General features: G+C 40.7%; 1 protein-coding gene across 2 annotated transcripts in view; it reads right to left on the bottom strand.

Moving 5' to 3' along the window:
• Positions 1-773: 773 nt before the first annotated feature.
• Positions 774-21,086, bottom strand: part of tyk2 (tyrosine kinase 2) — a 28,636-nt gene continuing 8,323 nt past the window's right edge. Inside the window, exons 2-24 of one of the 2 annotated variants that reach the window (XM_053612300.1) lie at positions 13,602-13,804; positions 13,390-13,513; positions 13,109-13,241; positions 12,687-12,850; positions 12,045-12,423; positions 11,774-11,962; positions 11,321-11,478; positions 11,119-11,236; positions 10,342-10,525; positions 7,859-7,977; positions 7,573-7,740; positions 7,369-7,456; positions 7,008-7,135; positions 6,750-6,885; positions 5,877-6,028; positions 5,634-5,784; positions 5,385-5,479; positions 5,121-5,313; positions 4,852-4,970; positions 4,549-4,721; positions 2,809-2,926; positions 2,511-2,621; positions 774-2,425 (exon numbers count right to left, since the gene is read on the bottom strand). In XM_053612300.1, coding sequence (XP_053468275.1) covers positions 2,285-2,425; positions 2,511-2,621; positions 2,809-2,926; positions 4,549-4,721; positions 4,852-4,970; positions 5,121-5,313; positions 5,385-5,479; positions 5,634-5,784; positions 5,877-6,028; positions 6,750-6,885; positions 7,008-7,135; positions 7,369-7,456; positions 7,573-7,740; positions 7,859-7,977; positions 10,342-10,525; positions 11,119-11,236; positions 11,321-11,478; positions 11,774-11,962; positions 12,045-12,423; positions 12,687-12,850; positions 13,109-13,241; positions 13,390-13,513; positions 13,602-13,785 — 3,525 coding nt within the window. In that variant the 5' untranslated portion in view covers positions 13,786-13,804 and the 3' untranslated portion in view covers positions 774-2,284. The remainder of the gene's footprint in view (positions 2,426-2,510; positions 2,622-2,808; positions 2,927-4,548; positions 4,722-4,851; positions 4,971-5,120; positions 5,314-5,384; positions 5,480-5,633; positions 5,785-5,876; positions 6,029-6,749; positions 6,886-7,007; positions 7,136-7,368; positions 7,457-7,572; positions 7,741-7,858; positions 7,978-10,341; positions 10,526-11,118; positions 11,237-11,320; positions 11,479-11,773; positions 11,963-12,044; positions 12,424-12,686; positions 12,851-13,108; positions 13,242-13,389; positions 13,514-13,601; positions 13,805-21,086) is intronic. The other variant, XM_053612301.1, reaches the window with a different exon arrangement.

Genomic DNA, 21,086 nt, shown 5'->3' with positions numbered 1-21,086 from the left:
TTGCTTCCACTTGCGGATAATGACCCTGATGGTGCTTACTGGAGGATTCGGAAGTTTTGAAATACGTCTGAATCCGATTACATCAATATGTTGCACGAAGAGGTCTCTTGGGAGAATATATTTACTGAAACAAATGTTGACATGTCCAATACTTATTTCCCCGACTGTACCATTACAAACCATTAGCTAACCAGTAAAACCATTACCATTACTGGTCCTTAATGGTATCCACTAGACATAACATGCCAATTATAGAAGGCAACAAATTACCAAGGCGAACTAATACGATTCCCATTATAACCATTAAAACCATTACAAATTCTATGAGGGTTGGCAGGGTCCAGCAGGATATTTTGATGCATTTATAGATTTAGAGTTTTATTGAAATTGAATACTTGTACTCGGTTACATTTCCAAGAAAAAAACTTTTTACTCCTTACCTTTTTATTTAGACTTTCAAGAGTACTAATCACAACGGCCTCTTCTTCTTTCATACAGCCAGTGACAGTATGCTATACATCAGTAAAATGGTGCCTAGTTTAGCATCTAATCACTTAGCATCCAAAGTTCATCAGTGTAGAATAAAATGATTTTAAAAAATCATTCCAATTCATCATTTGCTGTGACCTACACAAAGTAGTTGGCACTATTGTGTTTGCCTTGTTGAAAAAACAATAGAAACTATTACAGAAATTCTAATGGTTTCCACAGTAAATACAGTTACAAACCATTAAAACCATTACCATTATTGGTAATTACACATAACCTGCCACCAACAGAAGGCAACAAATTACCAGTAGAGACCCACAGGGACCATTACAATTCCCATTAAAAACCATTACAAATTTTATGAAGGTTTCTATTGTGTTTGTTTTTCAGCAGGTGAAGACAGATAATCCACCAGACTGCAGTGTGGAACTTGAGGATGCGTGTCTCTGGCCCTCCCCTAGTAAAATGTCTCAGTATGCTGGAGTAAGCAAAGATTTCTATAAAATGAGGCATCTCCTTTACATCTCTATAAGGAATATAAGGCTTGAACTCCATCTAATTTGAAAAAGCATGTTTATGAAAGTTTAGCTAATTTATTCTGCTAATGCCAGGTTAGATTAGCATCGATTCCAGTAGCTACTAGGCAGCAAGACAATTCTAGTTAGTGGTAAATATTGCAAACTTATTTGAATGATGGTTTTTAGGCAAAAACGACATCATTGCTATAGAACAAAAAAAAATCAAACAATGTTAGATAAGTATTTTTCACACGAAAACATGAGATTTCATCAGTTAAAAACATTTACTGATACATTTTTGGCCGGATACTTCCACTTTTAACTGAGTAAAAAAAAAAAAATCTGTAAAAAACGATGTCCCAAAGTGTAATCAGGCTTGATTTGGTCTAGTCTTGAATGAATTTTGAAGAGAAATGCATATCAATGACTATATTTATTGGATAAGTACGATCGATGATTTCAGGTCAGACTAAAATAGTAACCTGAAATGGTATTTAAAAATAGTTCAAATATGATGCATAGGGGGTTATAAGATACATGACTGGAAACAACTTAAAAGTTTTCAATGGTTTGAAACACACATTTTTATTAAAGCCATTGTTGGTGCGTACACCACAGCCCTGTATTCATCCATCCGTCCATCCGTGCATCTAAAATTACATTCTCATTCATCAAAATCTCTGAGCATTCTATATAATGCTTGAGTCTGTTGAGAATTAAGGGTAGAATTACACATTTTATAAAAAAAAAAATAATAAAAAAAAAGGAAAATAAATACAATTTAAAAAATATGCAAGGATAGTTTAACATTTTTACAAGTTCCTAACTAGTAAGGTGCAGATTGGCAAAACAGACTCAACTACAGCATTAAGCCCTTTCAGAACTGACTCTGGTTTACATTTGCTAGTCATTTAATTTCTAATAAATAAAAAAAAAGAAAAGAAAGGGGAAGGACAACAAAGTAATAAAAACAGAAGGAAAATGCATTCTGTAAATACTGAATATGTTTATGGCCGAGCAGTGAAATAATGAAACTTGAACTTGTAAAATTCCAACAACACATCTATTTACAATACACTTTGTCAGACCAAGAAATAAAGTCCCATCACTGTACTTACTTTAGTTAATAAGTCTTTAACACAAACATGGCAACAAAGAGCACTTGAGGAGCAGAGTGGATCGATTTGTTACTGTAACAGTGAAGCAACATCTGTTTTATAACCAATGCAGCCAACGGGGTCACATCAGCAGGAAGTGGTATATATTTGTAAAAGTGGTCAGTGATGGTTAATCTGAGCAAGCCGGACAGCAGGTTCCTCGTACGTACGCCGAATTTCCTCCAAAGACTCTGCCAGGGATTTGAATGTTGGACGCTGTGCCGGTGTGAAGTCCCAGCACTGCTCCATCAGCATGTATACCTACATTTTACGCAATACGTTAATTAGTACAGTGTTTGAGATGGTAAGTAGAGTAGGCTTCTGTGTTTTGAATGTTTCACACTACCTCATGCGGACAGTCTCGAGGGCACGGCAGCCGCCGGTGTTTCTCCAAGAGGCTGATCAATTTCATCACAGTCATCTGACCTTGTACCATCCCCATCATCTCGACATATTTCTATAGCAAGTACATCAAATTGTGAACAATTATTACACTATTCAGTAGATATTATACACAAGCATAATATACAACAAATGCTCTCCACAAGTATAAAAAATATACATTGTATACACAATTATTATTATTATTATTATTATTATTATTAAAAAACATGAAGACACTGAGGTGGGGAATGGTTTCTGACCGCAGGTGGACTCTGACGATGGTCACAGCGTGTCAGAATCTCGTACAGTGTAACACCAAAAGACCAGACATCAGAAGAAAAGGAAAACTTGCTTTCTTTCAGACACTCTATGGCATACCTGAGAAGTAAGAAAAAGTACAACCATGATGAACGCATAATCAAGAAAATGGTCAATCACAGCTTTCCATAACCCACAAAATATCTCCATAGTTTATTCCTTCTGCTCATTCATTTATTTAGCGTTTCAGACAAGTCCTAGTAGAGATGCTGGTTCGATGCATCCTGACTAATTAGGATGCCATTAAATAGAAATGATCATTAGATAATCATTTTCGATCACCATTATATCAATCATTTTAAACGAGTTGCCTTTACGAATCCTGGTAGAGTCGAGTTTTAAAGAAGAACCCTGAACACCTTGTGTATTAATCTGAATTTGCATGTGATCCTCAGTGGCATCTCTCTAATGAACTTCTCTCTGGTCTAGTTTTACTTTGGCAACTGGATTCCAACATTACCCACAACACAAATTGTAAACCTCAGGCTTGCACATGATACGATACGATTTCATTTTTTATATACATAGTTTATATACAGTTTATGGCTCTATTATGTACACAGCTTTGAAAGCGTAAACACCCCGCATCTCACCACAGGGATTCATTGCTGGTTCAGGATAATGCGTTTACCTCATTTGGCTGATGAGTTATCCAAAGCAACTTACAATTGAGACAGGATACAGCTGAGCAATCGAAGCTCAAGGACCTGGTGCTGGGTGCAGCGCTGGGATTTGAACTCTCATCCTTTGGCTCAGTAGCCCAGAGCCTTAAACACTGAGCTACCACTGCCCTAATATGCATGCTGGTTCCCTATCCAGAAGATTTATCAATTCCATGGAATATCAGTTGTGTGACGCATAATTCACACTTTAGCTGGCAAAATCACAGATATCTTTCTGCTGGTGTGTAATGCCGCCGCCACCACCACCTAGTGGTCACTTCATCATCTGTACACTCTGCTCAAACAGTTAGGGTTCCAAAGCTTCAACTTTCATGCTAATACCACCGTCAATACCATTGCGCCTGTCATGGGGGAAGTGGTGCTTGGTGGTTAAGGCTCTGGGTCACTGCCAAGCTGCCTCTATTGGGCCCTTAAGCCCTTAACCCTCTCTGCTCCAGGGGCGCTGTATCATGGCTGACCCTGCGCTCTGACCCCAACTTCCTAACATGCTGGGGTATGCGAAGAAAAGAATTTCACTGTGCTGTAATGTATATGTGATCAATAAAGACTCACTTCATGCCATAGATCGCTAACAAGCTGAGCTGAGTATCTGCCGTAACTTAGCGGATACTTTTCTGAACCTTGGAGTTGAAGGTTTGCTGTCTGTAGTACTTCAAGTACTTCTACTTTGGATTTTTCATCATCATGACACTGGAAAATGGCAAGTGAGAACAGAAGGTCTTGCTCTTTTGTTCTTGGGCACTAAAAGCAAAACCAGATCCTTATCCATTACGCTTGGGATCGTTTACAGTTTTTCAGCTATTAAACGACACTGAAACGGCACTAATAATGTCCGCCTGCAGATAAACTTCTCACAGGAAAAACAAAAATACATGCAACAAACAAAATCACTAAACATCACAAACATTTCAATAGGAAACATATTTAATGTGCCTGGGAGTGGTGTTTTCCTTCAGGACGTACATAATCCACAACCCTCTATCCGTCACTCAAACTAACCAGAAAACAGGGCTGTCTCCATCCTCCCGGACCCGGTAATACACCTCCCCCTCAGGAATGTACTTTGTCAAGCCAAAGTCACCGATCTTCACCACTCCCTCATTCTCCACCAGAACATTGCGAGCAGCCAAATCCCGATGGATGTATCTTTTCGAGTGCAGGTAATCCATCCCCTATTGAGAAAGAAGCACCACCCTTTAAGTTCATGAACAACTGTTCTGTCTGAACTTTCCTGGGAAATTATTCTTTATTATTTCATTTTCTCAATGAACCAGTGAATGTGGGCGAAACATCTTTGTTTACCTGGCAGACCTGTTGGGCAAAGAGCAGATTCTGTGTGAATCCCAGACGGTGTTTGGGCAGGTACTCTCGAAGGCTGCCCAGTGGAAGGTACTCCATGATTAGCTGGACCACCTGGCCACCTGAAGTATCAAGATTGTCCAAAAGAACAAATCGTCCAAGAGAGTGAGATTTATCTGTATTCTTCAAACAACGATATTGTGAATGGTATCATCTGACGAGTACAGTCCATTTGATGGGAACTGTAAGAGGTGGAGAGCTGAAGATCTCACCGAGTTCAGTGCAACAGCCTTTATACTTGACAATGTTGTTATGGTAGAGTGATTTGAGGATTTCTATCTCCTTCATCCAAGACTCATGGAGGAGACTGCCCCCCTCCTGCTTGACGGTCTTCACTGCCACATACTCTCCAGTGCCATCGTTAGCAGGGTCATACACATAGAGCATCACTTTCCCAAAATGGCCCTGAAGAAAGAAAATACACTGAGTAGCAAAGCCATGATCTTTAACACAACCTCAGACAGGAGCAAACTAACCTCTCCAAGGTCTCGGATCTTCTTCAGGTGCCGCTTAAGGAAAATACTGGGATCTCTGTCTGGAAGCGCCTCGCAGTCAGAAGAAATGTCCGGGTCTGTTATTAATAAGCAAAACCATTATTATTTCCTGGTGAAAGAACAGCAGGCCATATTGAAATGAACATGCACTGAATTCGGTCCCAAAGTGGCATAAAACTATCCAGTGGAAAAGGTTACAAAATGCTAAGAGAAAAGAAAAAGAGAGCCCACTCTTTATCTGTATTTCCGTCAGCTCCCGTAGAATGGTCCTGAATGATGGCCTTGCTGCGGGGTCATAGGTCAGACACATGCTGATGAAGCTGGCCAGCTCCTGAGCTGAGGGGACTGCCAGGCGGCTCTGGGTCTCATAGAACCGCTCTTTCTGTCGTTAAAGGATGGTTTATAGTCAGCAATGTTTTCTATACTGCTACATATAGTAAGTGGATGGCACATGAGCTACGCTGATGGGTGTACCTCTGGCAAAGTGCTGCCGCTCATGGCCAGATCTCCGTTGTTGCAGATTTCCAGCAGTGTGGCTCCAAAGCTCCACTTATCTGCGGCACTGCCTATTACAGATCCGCTGAGCACACACTCTGGTGCGATCCAGGGAATGCGCTCCACTCGTTCTACAAGTGGAACACACAAGAGGAATAAAAACAAAATCAACACTAAATCATCAAACAGACCAGATGGCTTCTGGTGCTGCATCAGTTTCACTGTGACCTTATTAAAAGGTAAAACAGAGGAGGAAGCGAACACAACCACAGGAAGTGGTTAGCATTAGAGGCTTCCTGTTCCGCCATTGAGTACGAACAGTAATTCAGATGATATAAACAGCTGAGAGACAGTGTTCTCAAAGAGAAACTGCATGGTCAAAGAGCTAACTCAAATGTTCTCAGGGAGGACGAAAGATTTCAGTTGACCAGATTCATTTACTGCTGAGTCTTGAATGATTGGTGCTTTATTAAATAGTCAGCTGTTGTTGTGTTTTTTTATTTTTATTTCTTACTAGTGGAAAATATGCATAGCATGATAAATGATCTTCTAAATACCGACATTGTCATAAAGCAGCTTTACAGAAATCAGGATGTAGGTTTATATTTACATCTCTAATGAGCAAACCAGGGGTGACAGTGGGAAGGTAAAACTTCCTGAAACGACATGAGGACATGACCTCAGACCAGACTCAAAAGGGAAGCCCCATCCTCTTCTAGGTGACACCGGATAGTGTGACTATAAATCATCTTACATGATTACTCTCTGCTATAAAGTCAATTCTGCTTAAAAGGACGTTCAGTATGAGCATCATAGTCTTTATGATTACAGCAACAGTGTGATGTGCGGTACCTCCACGTGAGAGTGCGGTAAGAGCTATGCCCGGGTCACTCAGCTTCACAAACGGAAACGTGCCCTCCTCCAGGCCCTTGCGAGCAACCAGGATATTCTTTGCACAGACATTCCCATGAACCAAGCGTTTCGTTTCCTAAAGGCAAAAACGTTGTTTTTAAATGTACTCTAAATGATGGTTTAGAGGTTATCTTTAATATAATTTTAAATGTCAAAACCAACATTGTGGTCAGTTTTCATGAATTGTTTCATGCTTACAAGATAACAGAGTGCACTGGCCAGCTGTTTTGCAACCGTAAACTTCCACTGAGGTGTTACACGAGCTTTCTCTTTGTGCAGGAAGACATCTAAGGGGCCAAACTCAACAAACTCCTCCACCATAATGTCTGTTCAGACACACACACACACACACAAAAATACTCCAGGTGTAAGTGAACTGAAATAAATTCAAATCAATAGTGCAATTGCTCTAAGTGATAATATACAACATTAAAGGTGTAACAGACTGAAAGTCTGTAAGTTAGAGAACTGTGAGAACGAAGCAGGTGCGTAGAACTTTAAGTACACTCTGAAGATTGTTAGGGCAAAAGAGGAAATCCCAAAAGAGCACACCACTCACTCTCAGATCCCTTGACTGAAACGCCATGCACGAAAACCAGGTGACAGTGAGACACCTGACTCATGAAGCTAGCAGTCTCAAAGAACGCCTGCAAAACAGAAGTCAACAGGACAAGTGATCTATTACGTAGACGTGTAGGATGCTGGGTTAAATGACCATGTTTCCTGCTATATCAAGGGCTGCTGATGAAACAGCTTCTCTCACCAGTGCTATGTCCTTGTGGCTCTGATCCAGGATCTTCAGAACCACACGAATGCCTTTTCCATTGGTGTGATTATTGTTCCATTCATCCTCATCATCCTCCACTCCGCTCTGCACCATCAAGCGACCCGAGTATATGTTGGTCCTAGTGCCACGGCCTAAGTGCTGCTCCTGGAGATTAAAATCGCACAAAAACGACTAAATAAATAACAACATAAGTGATAGCGTGACACAATGAAATGTGGCACAGTAACAACAGCATTTGAATCGACGTTGAGGTGAAACTGACCTGTATTAACTCTTTGTCTTTAATCTGATGGAATCTCAGTTGGCACAGGTTGCGGGTTTCAGAAAGAGGCTTGGTGTTGCCGTTTATGCCCTGTCTCTTTACTATCAGGTTTGACAGCTCTGTGAACACGCAAGGGTGAGCAAGATCATAGAGAAGAAGAAGAAGAAGAAGAAGCATGATTATTCTTGAGGCGATGTCTGGTGCTTGCTTAGTTGGAAATGTTTGCTTTATCTGGATCCTACTCTAGTGCTTCCCACACACGGCTGATACTTTGGTGTGATGCACAGGAATATTGACGCCCACCCAAGTATATTCTCTCCCATTAAAAATGCATTTTATTTTATTTATCTGTTTTTTCATTCCTTGTTTGTAAATTGGCAGTGACATGAACACAGCTCAGGGTTTGGGAGCAGAGTGGCAGACAAAAAAAGCCAGACAGAGCTGGGAAAACGTTCTCCTTTTCTAATAATTCTTTAATTACCCTAGGGGTTTGATTGCTACTGAGTAACATCCAATTGTAAAGAAGTCAACAAGCCGTAAAGTCAGCTCGCGTCAATTCTTGGTACAGCTACAGTTCGTCAGAGGAGCTGTGAATATTAGTGCGTTCCCACTTTCTGCACACATGATGATAGCCAGTGCTCCACATTTTAATCACTTTAATAATCTGTGTTCAGGCAATGCATCGTCAAGAGGTAGAAAACAACCAATCGGTAAAGAGAATTCAAATCAGTATCAGTTTTCTTTTGCATACTCTTTCAGCTGCGTCACACCGAAAGGAAGTGACTGAAATGGTCGCTAGTGAAACTGACACAGAGGCTGAGAGGCTGAGTATAACCCTGTGTGTACTGGTCATATAAATAATACCTGAAATATCTGTAAACATACAGTGGTGCTTGAATGAATTTTCTATATAGCTGCAGAAATATGACCTGAAAACATCATCAGAAGTCCTAAAGGTAGACAAAGAGAACCCAATTAAACAAATGAGATGAAAAATATCATACTTTGTCATTTATTTATTGAGGAAAATGATCCAATATTGCATATCTGTGAGTAAAAGTATGTGAACCTCTAGGATGAAGGTGAAATTAGAGTCAGGTGATTTCAATCAATGGGATGACGATCAGGTGTGATTGAGTGAGTGTCCTGTTTTATTTAAAGAACAGGGATCTATCAGAGTCTGATCTTCACCACAAGTGAAACAAACAAAGTTGATTTCCGAGGACCTCAGAAAAAGAGTTGTTAAAGCTAATCAGGCTGGAGAAGGTCATAAAACCATCTCTAAAGAGTTTGGACTCCACCAATCCACAGTCAGACAGATTGTGTACAAATGGAGGAAATTCTAGACTACTGTTCCCCTCCCCAGGAGTGGAGACCAACAAAGATCACTCCAAGAGCAAGACGTCACAAGGGAACCCAGGGTAACTTTTTAGCAACTAAAGGCCTCTCTCACATCGGCTAATGTTAATGATCATGAGTCCACCATCAGGAGAACACTGAACAACTATGGTGTGTATGGCAGGGTTGTAAGGAGAAAGCCACTGATCCCCAAAAAAGAACATTGCTGCCCTTCTGCAGTTTGCTCAAGATCACGTAGACAACCCAGAAGGCTATTGGAAAAATGGGACTTTTTGGTTTAAATGAGAATTGTTATGTTGAGAGAAAGGAAAACACTGCACTCGAGCATAAGAACCGTATCCCATCTGTCAAACATGGTGGTGGTAGTATCATGGTTTGGACCTGTTTTGCTGCATCTGGTCCAGGATGACTTGCCATCATTGCTAGAACAATGAATCTGAATTATTCCAGCAAACTCTAAAGGAAAATGTCAGGACATCTGTTCATGAACTGAATCTGAAGAGAAAATGGGTCATTCAGCAAGACAGCGATCCTAAACACACGAGTCGTTCTACCAAAGAATGGTTAAAGAAGAATAAAGTTAATGTTTTGTAATGGCCAAGTCAAAGTCCTGACCTTAATCCAGTAGAAATGTTGTGGAAGAACCTGAAGCAAGCAGTTCATGTGAGGAAACCCACCAACATCCCAGAGTTGAAGCTGTTCTGTACTGAGGAACGGACTAAAATTCCTCCAAGCCGATGTGCAGGACTGATCAACAGTTACCCCAAACGTTTATCTGCAGTTATTGCTGCACAATGAGCTCACACCAGATACTGAAAGCAAAGGTGCACATACTTTTACTCACAGATATGCAATATTGGATCATTTTCCTCAATAAAAAAATTATCAAGTATAATATTTGTGTCTCATTTGTTTAATTGGGTTCTCTTTATCTACTTTTAGGACTTGTGTGAAAACCTGATGATGTTTTAGGTCACATTTATGCAGAGATATAGACCAGCCACTGTACAAGTAAGGATGTGCAAACCTCATTCCCCCAACATTCAGTACCTTGACTCCCATCCAAGTACATTTCATATCACATACTTCCAGGTTTCCAGAGTGTAATCAACACTGCAAATCACCTGCAGGTCTGGGCAGGCAGCACTTCTTCACAGTGAAGCAGTCTTGGCCAGACTTAAGCACAAAGGTCTTCAGGCTGTCTGTGAGCTCCTTAACAGTAGAGAACTCTCGGTCCCAGCCCTCTAGCGTAAACACAGAGCCTTTCTGCATGATCCTGAACTGCTTATGTGTTGGATTCTGTCCCTCCTATTGAAACAAATATTCCCTCAGTGTTACAAGCCAGACCCTTGTTCATAAACATTCAAAACTCTCGATTCATTCTATATAAATCAAGATGCATCAAAAATTTAAATAAAATCATGGCTTAGGTTTTGGATGAAGAGCCGTTTTGAGTTTTGATGCTGCATCAGCTAGCAAAAGTCAACAGTACTGTCATTTCCTTTTACAGATCTGCAAGGAATGCACTTTAAGGTTACTTCAAATTCACATTCTCAAAAAAAAAAAAGTAGGAATTAAAAATTGTGAAGGCTGCAATTATTGTTCTCTAAGATCAAATACCGTTTGGTTTGATAAGGTTCCGACTGTTTCTCTTAATCTCATTAAATAACTAGAACTGGTACAGTAATAAACTAACAACACAGGAGAATAAAGTCTCCCCCCCAGTGGTGAAGTTTTTGTGGTTAACTCATTTTGGACCAAAATCCCAAAGATCCAACCTTATGATACTGAGGTCAGGAAATATGTTCACTGAGTTGAATATTGAGCAGGTGAGATTCTCACGAAGAACAAGAATTCTGTTTAGCTACTTTGGTTTTTGCAGCCATGTATGTGAACGGTACCTCAGTCCTACTCAGAACTGCTAATATGATACGCCGGTAGTCCAGAACGCTCCAGCGCACTAAGTATGCGCCCTCATCCACATGTTCCCTCTTCAGCTTCTGCAGCACAAACTCATCACTGATAGGAAAGTAAATAAACAACAATTCAGCACCACATGTTGAGCAACCGAGCACGTAGTAAAACGTAAAAACGGACACCTACAGTATTGGACCGTGAAGACCGTTGGCCTCACTAAGGACCACTCTGGGTGGTGCCACCTCGTGGCAGAGGTACTGGTGAGCGTCTGCTGTCAGGCGGAAGTACCCATCAAGCAGGGACACCAGAGAGCGCGCCTCAAGAGCTGACTTCAAGCGCAAGTCCTGTATTATAACAATTACAACTACAATCGGTTTTCTTGCGAAACGGCGTACGGTATATGTCTGACCAGACATATACCGTATGCCGTTTCGCAAGAAAACTGATTACATCATTTTCAAAGCGAAACAAGAAGTGTAATTCCAAAGAAGAAGTCCAAACCAGAAACCTACTAAATGTATATGATGTAACATGCTAAACAGTGCAAAACAATTTCTTGTTCAAACAAAAGACAGAACAATAGTTTTTTGGCTGTTCTGCCCTAACAGTACAGCACCAGTATAATGTTCAGGGTCTCACCATTGCAAAGCTGTCTTGCTGGCTGATGCAGACATTTGCTCCTGTTATGGCAATGTGTGAGATTTCAGGGAAGTCGCAGAACACATTCCAGGAAAATTCCTCTGAGTTATTTTCCTGTTGCATGACGTCATGCTTCTCTCGCTTCTTCTTACTCAAGTAGTCATTCCCCATATAGTTATTTTCCTGAGCCTGCAACATAAACCCATAATCAGACCAAAAAGTGCCCACACTGAAACACTCCTCAGCAACATAAAACAGAAAAAATACCTACCCTCGGGTCCGGGTTCTTCCTCCATCGGATTCCAGTGGTGCCAGACACCATGACCTCGTGTGTGGGCCGACTGCAGGTAATCTCCTCCAGGGGCTCGTGTGCTCGTGAGGCGTTCAGATACGAACTGCTGCCATCGCTGTGTCGCCTCAAGTCGAGGTGGAAGATGGAGAAGGTCTCAGTGCCGAAGCGGGGAGCCAGACGCTCCAGCGTGGACAGGTACTTATACATGATTTCCTGAGAGCCCAGTTTGCCCTGGCCCACCGTATGCTGCTGGAAGCTACGCACGAATTTGGCGAACACACGGCGGATGCGTAACTTTGTTAGATAGTTGTCTCGGCTGATGTGGCGAGAGAACGAGCGGGGGATGCAGCGCAGGAAGCTGGAGAAGTTTCATGTCCACACAAAGAAATTAGTCACCTCAATTAGGTGCACATCAATCACAGGTGCATGTCTTTAACCCACTACTGATCAGATTTCAATGTGGATCTGAATTCACTTCCTTTTAACCATACGTCAATTACAGTCCCTGGATGTCAGCATGACTTGTGAGATTATTTATTGCATGCAAATTCTTTAGTCTCTTCTTACAAATAACCTTCTATGCACTGCAAAAAAATTAAAAAAAAAAAATGAAGCTCACACCTGGTCTGTCTGGCCACTTCCTGTAGAGAGGTGCCATTCTGCAGAGCCTTGTGGGACAAGTGCAGCACAGCCATGCCCAAGCTCTCGTTTTTAAAGCCGCTGAGCTCTGTCTCATCCGTCACATCCTCCAGCGATATCACGTCGTTCACAAAATCACATTTTGCCTGCGCCATACACACAATTATTCAAAGAAAGCAGGTAGAATTTGACTGGTTTATGCAAGGTGTGGATGATTTTTTCTACATCACAAAATCTAGACAAAAAGGAAAATTATGGGATTGTTCTGGGATTGTTAATGATAAAACAGTGATCCAACCCTCACCATGGAGTTCCTCAATACAAATCTATCTTAGTAAAATGCAGATATTACAACAACAACAAATAAAAAGCCAGGATTTGGCTGTTAGACTTTACAACCTCACCTGAGCAAATAGGTATTCCAGAGACGTGAACTCCAGCAGAGGCGCAGCTCCATACTCGCTCCCGGTGTGACTCGCATAACGCGACACCATCGGCTCCGTCTCATTCAGTCCATGCCAGTTCCGAAAGTAGAACCTGCACATTTTAAAAATACTAACTCTTTTTCTCAAATAGTGTTGTTATATGTATGTATCATTCAAGCTAATGAATGATAAGCCCCTCCCACCTCACCAAAAAAACAACAACAAAAAAAAACAAAACAGGACCACAGTCTCACACTAACCTCATGCGGAAGTGAAGTATCAGGCTCGACTGTTTTTTGGGGTCGAATCTGTGGTTAGGACTGTACCAACAAGAGCACGACGGGTCGTACAGCGCAAACAGAACATGGCATACAGGTGTGATCCCTGCACAAGACACCAAACACACTTTAAATCTCTTACATCCCTTTACTCTAAACACACACCAGTCTCAGGTGCTTGCCAATGCTCTTACCGACAACTTCTGCTGCCTGGATCAAAAGTTCCTCCGCCGTCACTTCACCATCCTGGTGAGTCAGATAGCAATCTCCACCTTTGGTCCAGAACAGGTAGACGTGAATCCCTGACTCCCGAGGCGCCTCGCATTGCTCTGTGGACGCCCCTTGCTTCGTACTCTTGAAACACCCACGTCTAGACATCCTCCATTCAGTTACACACCTGCCCAAACCACAAATTCTGAGTTGAACTCCTCTTTGATGGCCCATTCTTCTTGAAGTTTGGGGCAAATTTGTTAACACAGTAGCAATCACAATTTTCTATTACAGTACCTCCGTAAAAGTAGCTAACGTGTTTCCATTCTGACAGTTAATTAACTATCACAAGTGTTTACATTTACATTATTTGCATTAATTACAGAATTATTTTTTTTTTTAAATAAAGAAAGCGAGCCAAACGAGACTGGCATTCATCACCTTACACACGTGAGTATGAAGAAAATCAGCATTTCCTAACATCTGTAAACCAGTCGTAAATCGTTTCTCCGGGTTTGGGTTGCACAGTTCTCACGCCAGTAGTTGTATATGTAGTACACAGACCTCATCTTGTCCTCAAAAACTTACCTAAAACTCCCAGAAGGATGGCATCTCTGACAAGTCATCTTAAAAATCATCTAGATTTTAGTGTTTCATGCTTTAAACCTGGCTGAAACTTGGTTTGAGAGAGTGTCTTCATACTGAAGAAAAGCAGTGATTTTCCCCCATGGGATAGAACAGAATCTTTACCAACAAAATTAAAACCATTAACAAATTACATTCAAAAGCACTGTTTGTATTGAAAGTAAATGGTTTGCACTTATATAGTGCTTTTTTAACCTTAGCGGTTCTACAAAGTGCTTTACACTGGTTCTCATTCACCCATTCACACACACACACACACACACACACACACACACACACACCAATAGTAGCAGAGCTGCCACGCAAGGCTTGCCGTCAGGACCAACTTAGAGTTCAGTGTCTTGCCCAAGGACACTTCGGCAGGTTGTCATGAGTCATGTGGGCTGGGAATCAAACCACCAACCCTACGATTAGTGGATCCATAGTGTAGACTTGTTCCTAGCTAATAATGTAGTTACATTATACATTATAACAGTTTTATATATATATATATATATATATATATATATATATATATATATATATATATATATATATATATACAGTGAGGGAAAAAAGTATTTGATCCCCTGCTGATTTTGTACGTTTGCCCACTGACAAAGAAATGATCAGTCTATAATTTTAATGGTAGATTTATTTGAACAGTGAGAGACAGAATAACAACAAAAAAAATCCAGAAGAACGCATGTCAAAAATGTTATAAATTGATTTGCATTTTAATGAGGGAAATATGTATTTGACCCCTCTGCGAAACATGACTTAGTACTTGGTGGCAAAACCCTTGTTGGCAATCACAGAGGTCAGACGTTTCTTGTAGTTGGCCACCAGGTTTGCACACATCTCAGGAGGGGTTTTGTCCCACTCCTCTTTGCAGATCTTCTCCAAGTCATTAAGGTTTCGAGGCTGACGTTTGGCAACTCGAACCTTCAGCTCCCTCCACAGATTTTCTATGGGATTAAGGTCTGGAGACTGGCTAGGCCACTCCAGGACCTTAATGTGCTTCTTCTTGAGCCACTCCTTTGTTGCCTTGGCCGTGTGTTTTGGGTCATTGTCATACTGGAATACCCATCCACGACCCATTTTCAATGCCCTGGCTGAGGGAAGGAGGTTCTCACCCAAGATTTGACGGTACATGGCCCCGTCCATCGTCCCTTTGATGCGGTGAAGTTGTCCTGTCCCCTTAGCAGAAAAACACCCCCAAAGCATAATGTTTCCACCTCCATGTTTGACGGTGGGGATGGTGTTCTTGGGGTCATAGGCAGCATTCCTCCTCCTCCAAACACGGCGAGTTGAGTTGATGCCAAAGAGCTCCATTTTGGTCTCATCTGACCACAACACTTTCACCCAGTTGTCCTCTGAATCATTCAGATGTTCATTGGCAAACTTCAGACGGGCATGTATATGTGCTTTCTTGAGCAGGGGGACCTTGCGGGCGCTGCAGGATTTCAGTCCTTCATGGCGTAGTGTGTTACCAGTTGTTTTCTTGGTATCTATGGTCCCAGCTGCCTTGAGATCATTGACAAGATCCTCCCGTGTAGTTCTGGGCTGATTCCTCACTGTTCTCATGATCGTTGCAACTCCACGAGGTGAGCTCTTGCATGGAGCCCCAGGCCGAGGGAGATTGACAGTTCTTTTGTGTTTCTTCCATTTGCGAATAATTGCACCAACTGTTGTCACCTTCTCACCAAGCTGCTTGGCAATGGTCTTGTAGCCCATTCCAGACTTGTGTAGGTCTAGAATCTTGTCCCTGACATCCTTGGAGAGCTCTCTGGTCTTGGCCATGGTGGAGAGTTTGGAATCTGATTGATTGATTGCTTCTGTGGACAGGTGTCTTTTATACAGGTAACAAGCTGAGATTAGGAGCACTCCCTTTAAGACTGATCATTTCTTTGTCAGTGGGCAAACGTACAAAATCAGCAGGGGATCAAATACTTTTTTCCCCTCACTGTGTATATATATATATATATATATATATATATATATATATATATATATAAACATTTAATAATTTATTATTATTATTTAAATGATTATTTTTAAGGGGCACTAAAAAAACATCACCCTCAAGTGATGTATTAATGCGAAGGACACTTGGACCAATACAGCGTTCAAGCGTTGTGGTTCATTAGATTTGATTTGCGTGTCAGGTTTCTCATCTAATTGGTGATGAGTGCTGTTCTCCATAGCTGCTGGAGAGTTTAAAAACCAACACTGAAGTAGTGCTAACAGATAATGGCAACATATAACATATATACATTTTATATTTATATATATATATATATATATATATATATATATATATATATATATACATATATATATATATATATATATATATATATATATACGTACTGTTTATACGCACACACACACACATACAAGCACGCCCAAAATGGAAAAATATTAAGCTTTTATTGGTCTTACCAACAACCCATTGGTCAGGAAATGACATATGATCATGAGCAGATCCTTTCTTTCTCCACACTTTGGCATTTCCATCACTTTGGTAGAGGTTCATCTTCATTCCAGAACTTTTGTGGATCATCTCTGTATTTCTTTGTGAATTCTAATCTGACTTTCTGATTCTTACTTCTGATGAGTGGTTCACATATTGTGGTATGGCCTTTATATCTTTGCTCTTGAAGTCTTCTTCGAACGGTGGATTGTGATTCCTTCACCCCTGCCCTGCGGAGGCTGTTGGTGATGTCACTAACTGTTGTTTTTGGGTTTTTCTTCACAGCTTTCAGTTTCTGTCATCAGCTGTTGTTGTTTTCTTCATGTTCCATGTCTGGCTGTTAGTACACCAGTGCTTTCTTTCTTTTTCAGGACAAGATTTTCCCTCTTTTCTCAGCTTCAAATTGACTTGCTTTTTTTCTCTCCCATAGACAGCTCGCTGATCTTCACGTTGGTTTGTACTTTTTAACAACAAATTAAACTAAAACCAAGAGTAGATGTTCAGAGCTATTTATTGTTTAAACAGTCACTCTATCAGAACAAACTTGTCAGTCATATGTTCCAATATTTTTTGCTGGCCTACAAATTGGGTGGTCTGATACACAATGTGCTATGTTCTGTCGTTTAACATAAACTCTGAAATAATAAACTCTCTTCTCATATTCATCTTTTGATCTCAAACTCAAATGTATTCAGTCTACAGCAAAAACAAATGAATTGGCCTTGCCGTTCCAGTAGGTTTAGAGGTGTACTGTAAACACACACACACACACACACACACACACATATATATTTCTTAAGAGCTTAATGGAAGGAAGACTGTGGCATCAGATTTCCCAAACACCCCCCACACTGAGGTCAGGAAACTAGTGTCATGACTGCAATAGAAACACACCCACTGGCTGAAAGACAGACTACAGTGCAGTCCGTTGTACTATCAATACACTGAACATACCTGAATATTGTTGTGCTTTATCCACACTGTACTGTACTGCTTCTAGTTCAAAGGCTTACAGAATCCCAAATAAAGGTCCAATACATTTTTTTTCATTAATTACTAGTACAAATAACCTGGTAAAAATATATATAGGGATATACAGAACATGATTTAAAAACAAACTACAGGTTTAAGCCATGGTCTCAGAACAAATGTATTATGTGGTTGAGAAAGCCGTTTGGAAAAGTGTCGTACAGTCCAGAATGCCCGTTTGTGTTTGGATGGGCCTCTTGTCAGTCATTTTATAGACACACCGATGCTAACATGCTTATCCTGGAGCTTAGAGCTCATAAGATCTTATTGAAAAGAAAAAAGGACAGTGACGGCACTCGTGAAACATCCTCATGAATCATTATGAGCCAGTTTTGCATGTTTAAGCAGTTAAAAAAACAAGTGTGCTTGAAAGCCATGTCAATAGAGACCCAATCTTGACTATTTTTTTTTTTTTGTCAGATCTTGCCTAATGCACATTTAACTGAAAAAGCAACTAAGAAATCTAGGTCTTTGTTGTAGTTTGTTCAAATCAAGACAACCAGCAGAGAGCCGGGATGACGTTTGTGAGAGCAGCGTACGCCAGCGCTGCATTTGAACGTGGTACGTGACGAATGGGGTCCCTGATCCGGATGTTGTGGAACCTGTCAGACAATCTATTCAACGTCTCTATTCAATTTTGTTCTCTATTCAAGAACAAAAGAATACAGAGTGCCGTTGTCAGTCATGTCATTAATCACCTGCCTCAGGTGTGCTGGGACCTGGGAAAAGCACTGAAAGCATTTATTACAGACATGGGCTACCTGTAAAGGGACATTTACTCCCAATAGGAATGGCAGAGTGGGTCCAGTGCCACCAGCCCGCGTCCCTGGACTACGCTGGTTAATGAAATCAACATCAACATGTAGATCAGTAGCCGACTCAAATGGGAATAAACTACATGGAGTCCTGGAGTAACTTATTATTTATACATCCAAATCGGCCATGTCTGTATTTTTCTCCATCCTCCTCTGAGAAAATTACAGTCTGCATTATCTACTGTTTTTCGACAAACTCATCGTCTGATCGTCTGATCATTTTAGTCCACGTGCACATGTCCGTGATTTTCTATGCAGATGTTACCTCGTGTTGGAAAAAAACCCCGTCTGCCATATTCTGTCTCGTAGCATGTCTATCAGTTACCCTCCCCCAGATATTAAACACTTCCTGAGTCACGAAGCGAAAACGAATGCATCTCGTAATCTTGTTTAATTGTATTTTCATATTGTTTCCGTAACACTGGTTCGCCCCCAAACTGAAATAACAGACAATATCTACTTCTCTACTCCAGAGCCTCTAGGACCGCTTGAATGTCATGTCGTAATCACGTGACCACATGATGCAGACGTCCAGATTTGTAGAAAATACAACCCAATAGAAACTCGATCCTACCTGTGGTCATTTTAATGCTGACCAGATGTGAGAGTTTTATGACTGCACAGACGTGTAAAATGTGTATTAGAGACTTCCCCTGATAAACTAATCCAATAGGAACAGGGCTATTCTCTCCCTCTGGATGAACACAGGAAACAAACCCATGTTGATCCAGCGAAGGTGAAACTGTTGAGTATACTCGAATGAACCGACAGAACAGACTCAAACAACACCTTAAAAAAACATTTTCCAATGAAACAAGAAACACACACCAAGAGAGCAATAAAGATTAATATAAGACCTATTTTTTTATTTTTTGATCTTGATTTACATATTGATTTAATGTGTCATCGAAATTAATAATAGTAAATAATAATAATAAATAAACTCTAAATCCACACATATGTTTAGACCTATTTTTACCTAAAATGGCCATTCAGGGTCCACATTTTCTGAGCAGCAAATCCAAATTAGCCTCAAACTATGCAGTTTCTGGAAAAAAAAAAAAAAACCTTTTTGGAAACTTTTCTAAGAAGGAAACCCTCTGTTATATGCAGGCCTGGATGCAGCCCCCCTCCTACTTTACATTTATGTTTACTATGGCTATAAAGACCGTAGATTTACATGAACGTATAGCTAAAGTACAGGCTCACCACACATATTACATGAATGAAAAACGTAAGATGCAACCACCAAACCTGACACCGTAGACAGACACTGACTACATTTACATGGACAGCAGTAATCTAATTATTGACCTTACTCTGATTAAGATAATATTGTGACTATGGTGTTTACATGAGTCGTTTTTAGAATACTCCTGTCATGTTCCCGTTTTACGTGCTATAGAACATAATTAGATTAACAGCACACGTCATTACGTCACCGCACCACGCCGTCCGACGTCCCTCCAGAATTTCACGTATCAACATACAGTTCGTCTTCGTCATGGGACCGTATACAGTTTTGGGTGTTTTTATTTAATTTTTTTTTACGAACGCTTAAAGTGCAGTTAATTATTTTTCATGCTGTACGTGCTAAGAGACGACTGCTTGAAGCCGTGGGTTGTGTCCCAAACCGCGTACTTACCGTCTATATAGTAGCTGAGATACATGTGTTTTTCCCCACTACAGGCCTATAGCAGGTCAGTACGCGGTTTGGGACGCAGCCGTGCTCTCTTGTTCGCCGTAAAATGTTGAGAACTGCCGTGTGTGATCGTGTCCTGTCGCAAAATGCGGTGAAAACTCCCACACGACGTTCATAATGTGATTAAGGTGTGTACATGTCTGTAATACACGTCCATAATGCCACTAAAATAGGAGTACTCCACCTGTCTTAATTCGATTAGAGCTTAATTCGATTATGACCTTAATTAGATTAAGGTAAGTAAAAATTGCTGTTTACATGGTAGTTTCTTAATCAAAGTATGATCTTAATCGGGTTAAGAGTGCATTATTGTTGTCCATGTAAACGCAGCTATTGATCACTATTAATATGGCACGCTCTCTTACGTTAACTCATGAGTTTATGTGAGTTCTCTCTCTCTCTCTCTCTCTCTCTCGAGAAGAAGAAGAAGAAGAAGAAGAAGAAGAAGAACACTGTGACCTTTTTCTTGTCTCTCGACTACCTATACCACAGAAATGTGTCATTCTCTCCAAGTTTCTCTTATCTTGTAAAAACATGTTACTGCTGTACCAACGGTCCACCATTTTACTTCACTTGCCCGGACCCATATACGGACAATCCAGCCGGGGTTTGTACGAGGCGGTGTGCGGTTGTAGATGTGGTTCGTTATACAGCTGCACTCTTTTGGTATATGCTCTTACTGCAGATTTACATTTTCCACACATGCAGTGTGTGGAAAATGCAGGATATCCTGTGTATTCAATGGTCTAATGCACAAGTTATTATTAGGCGTATGCTTTTAGACGACTGTATTAAACAAATCCTTTAAAAACAAAAATGCAAT

Source organism: Ictalurus furcatus, chromosome 24 (assembly GCF_023375685.1).
Source record: "Ictalurus furcatus strain D&B chromosome 24, Billie_1.0, whole genome shotgun sequence".
NCBI lineage: Eukaryota > Metazoa > Chordata > Actinopteri > Siluriformes > Ictaluridae > Ictalurus > Ictalurus furcatus.
Note: the sequence above shows the minus strand (reverse complement) of the source record. Positions and strands in the feature narration are given on the sequence as shown.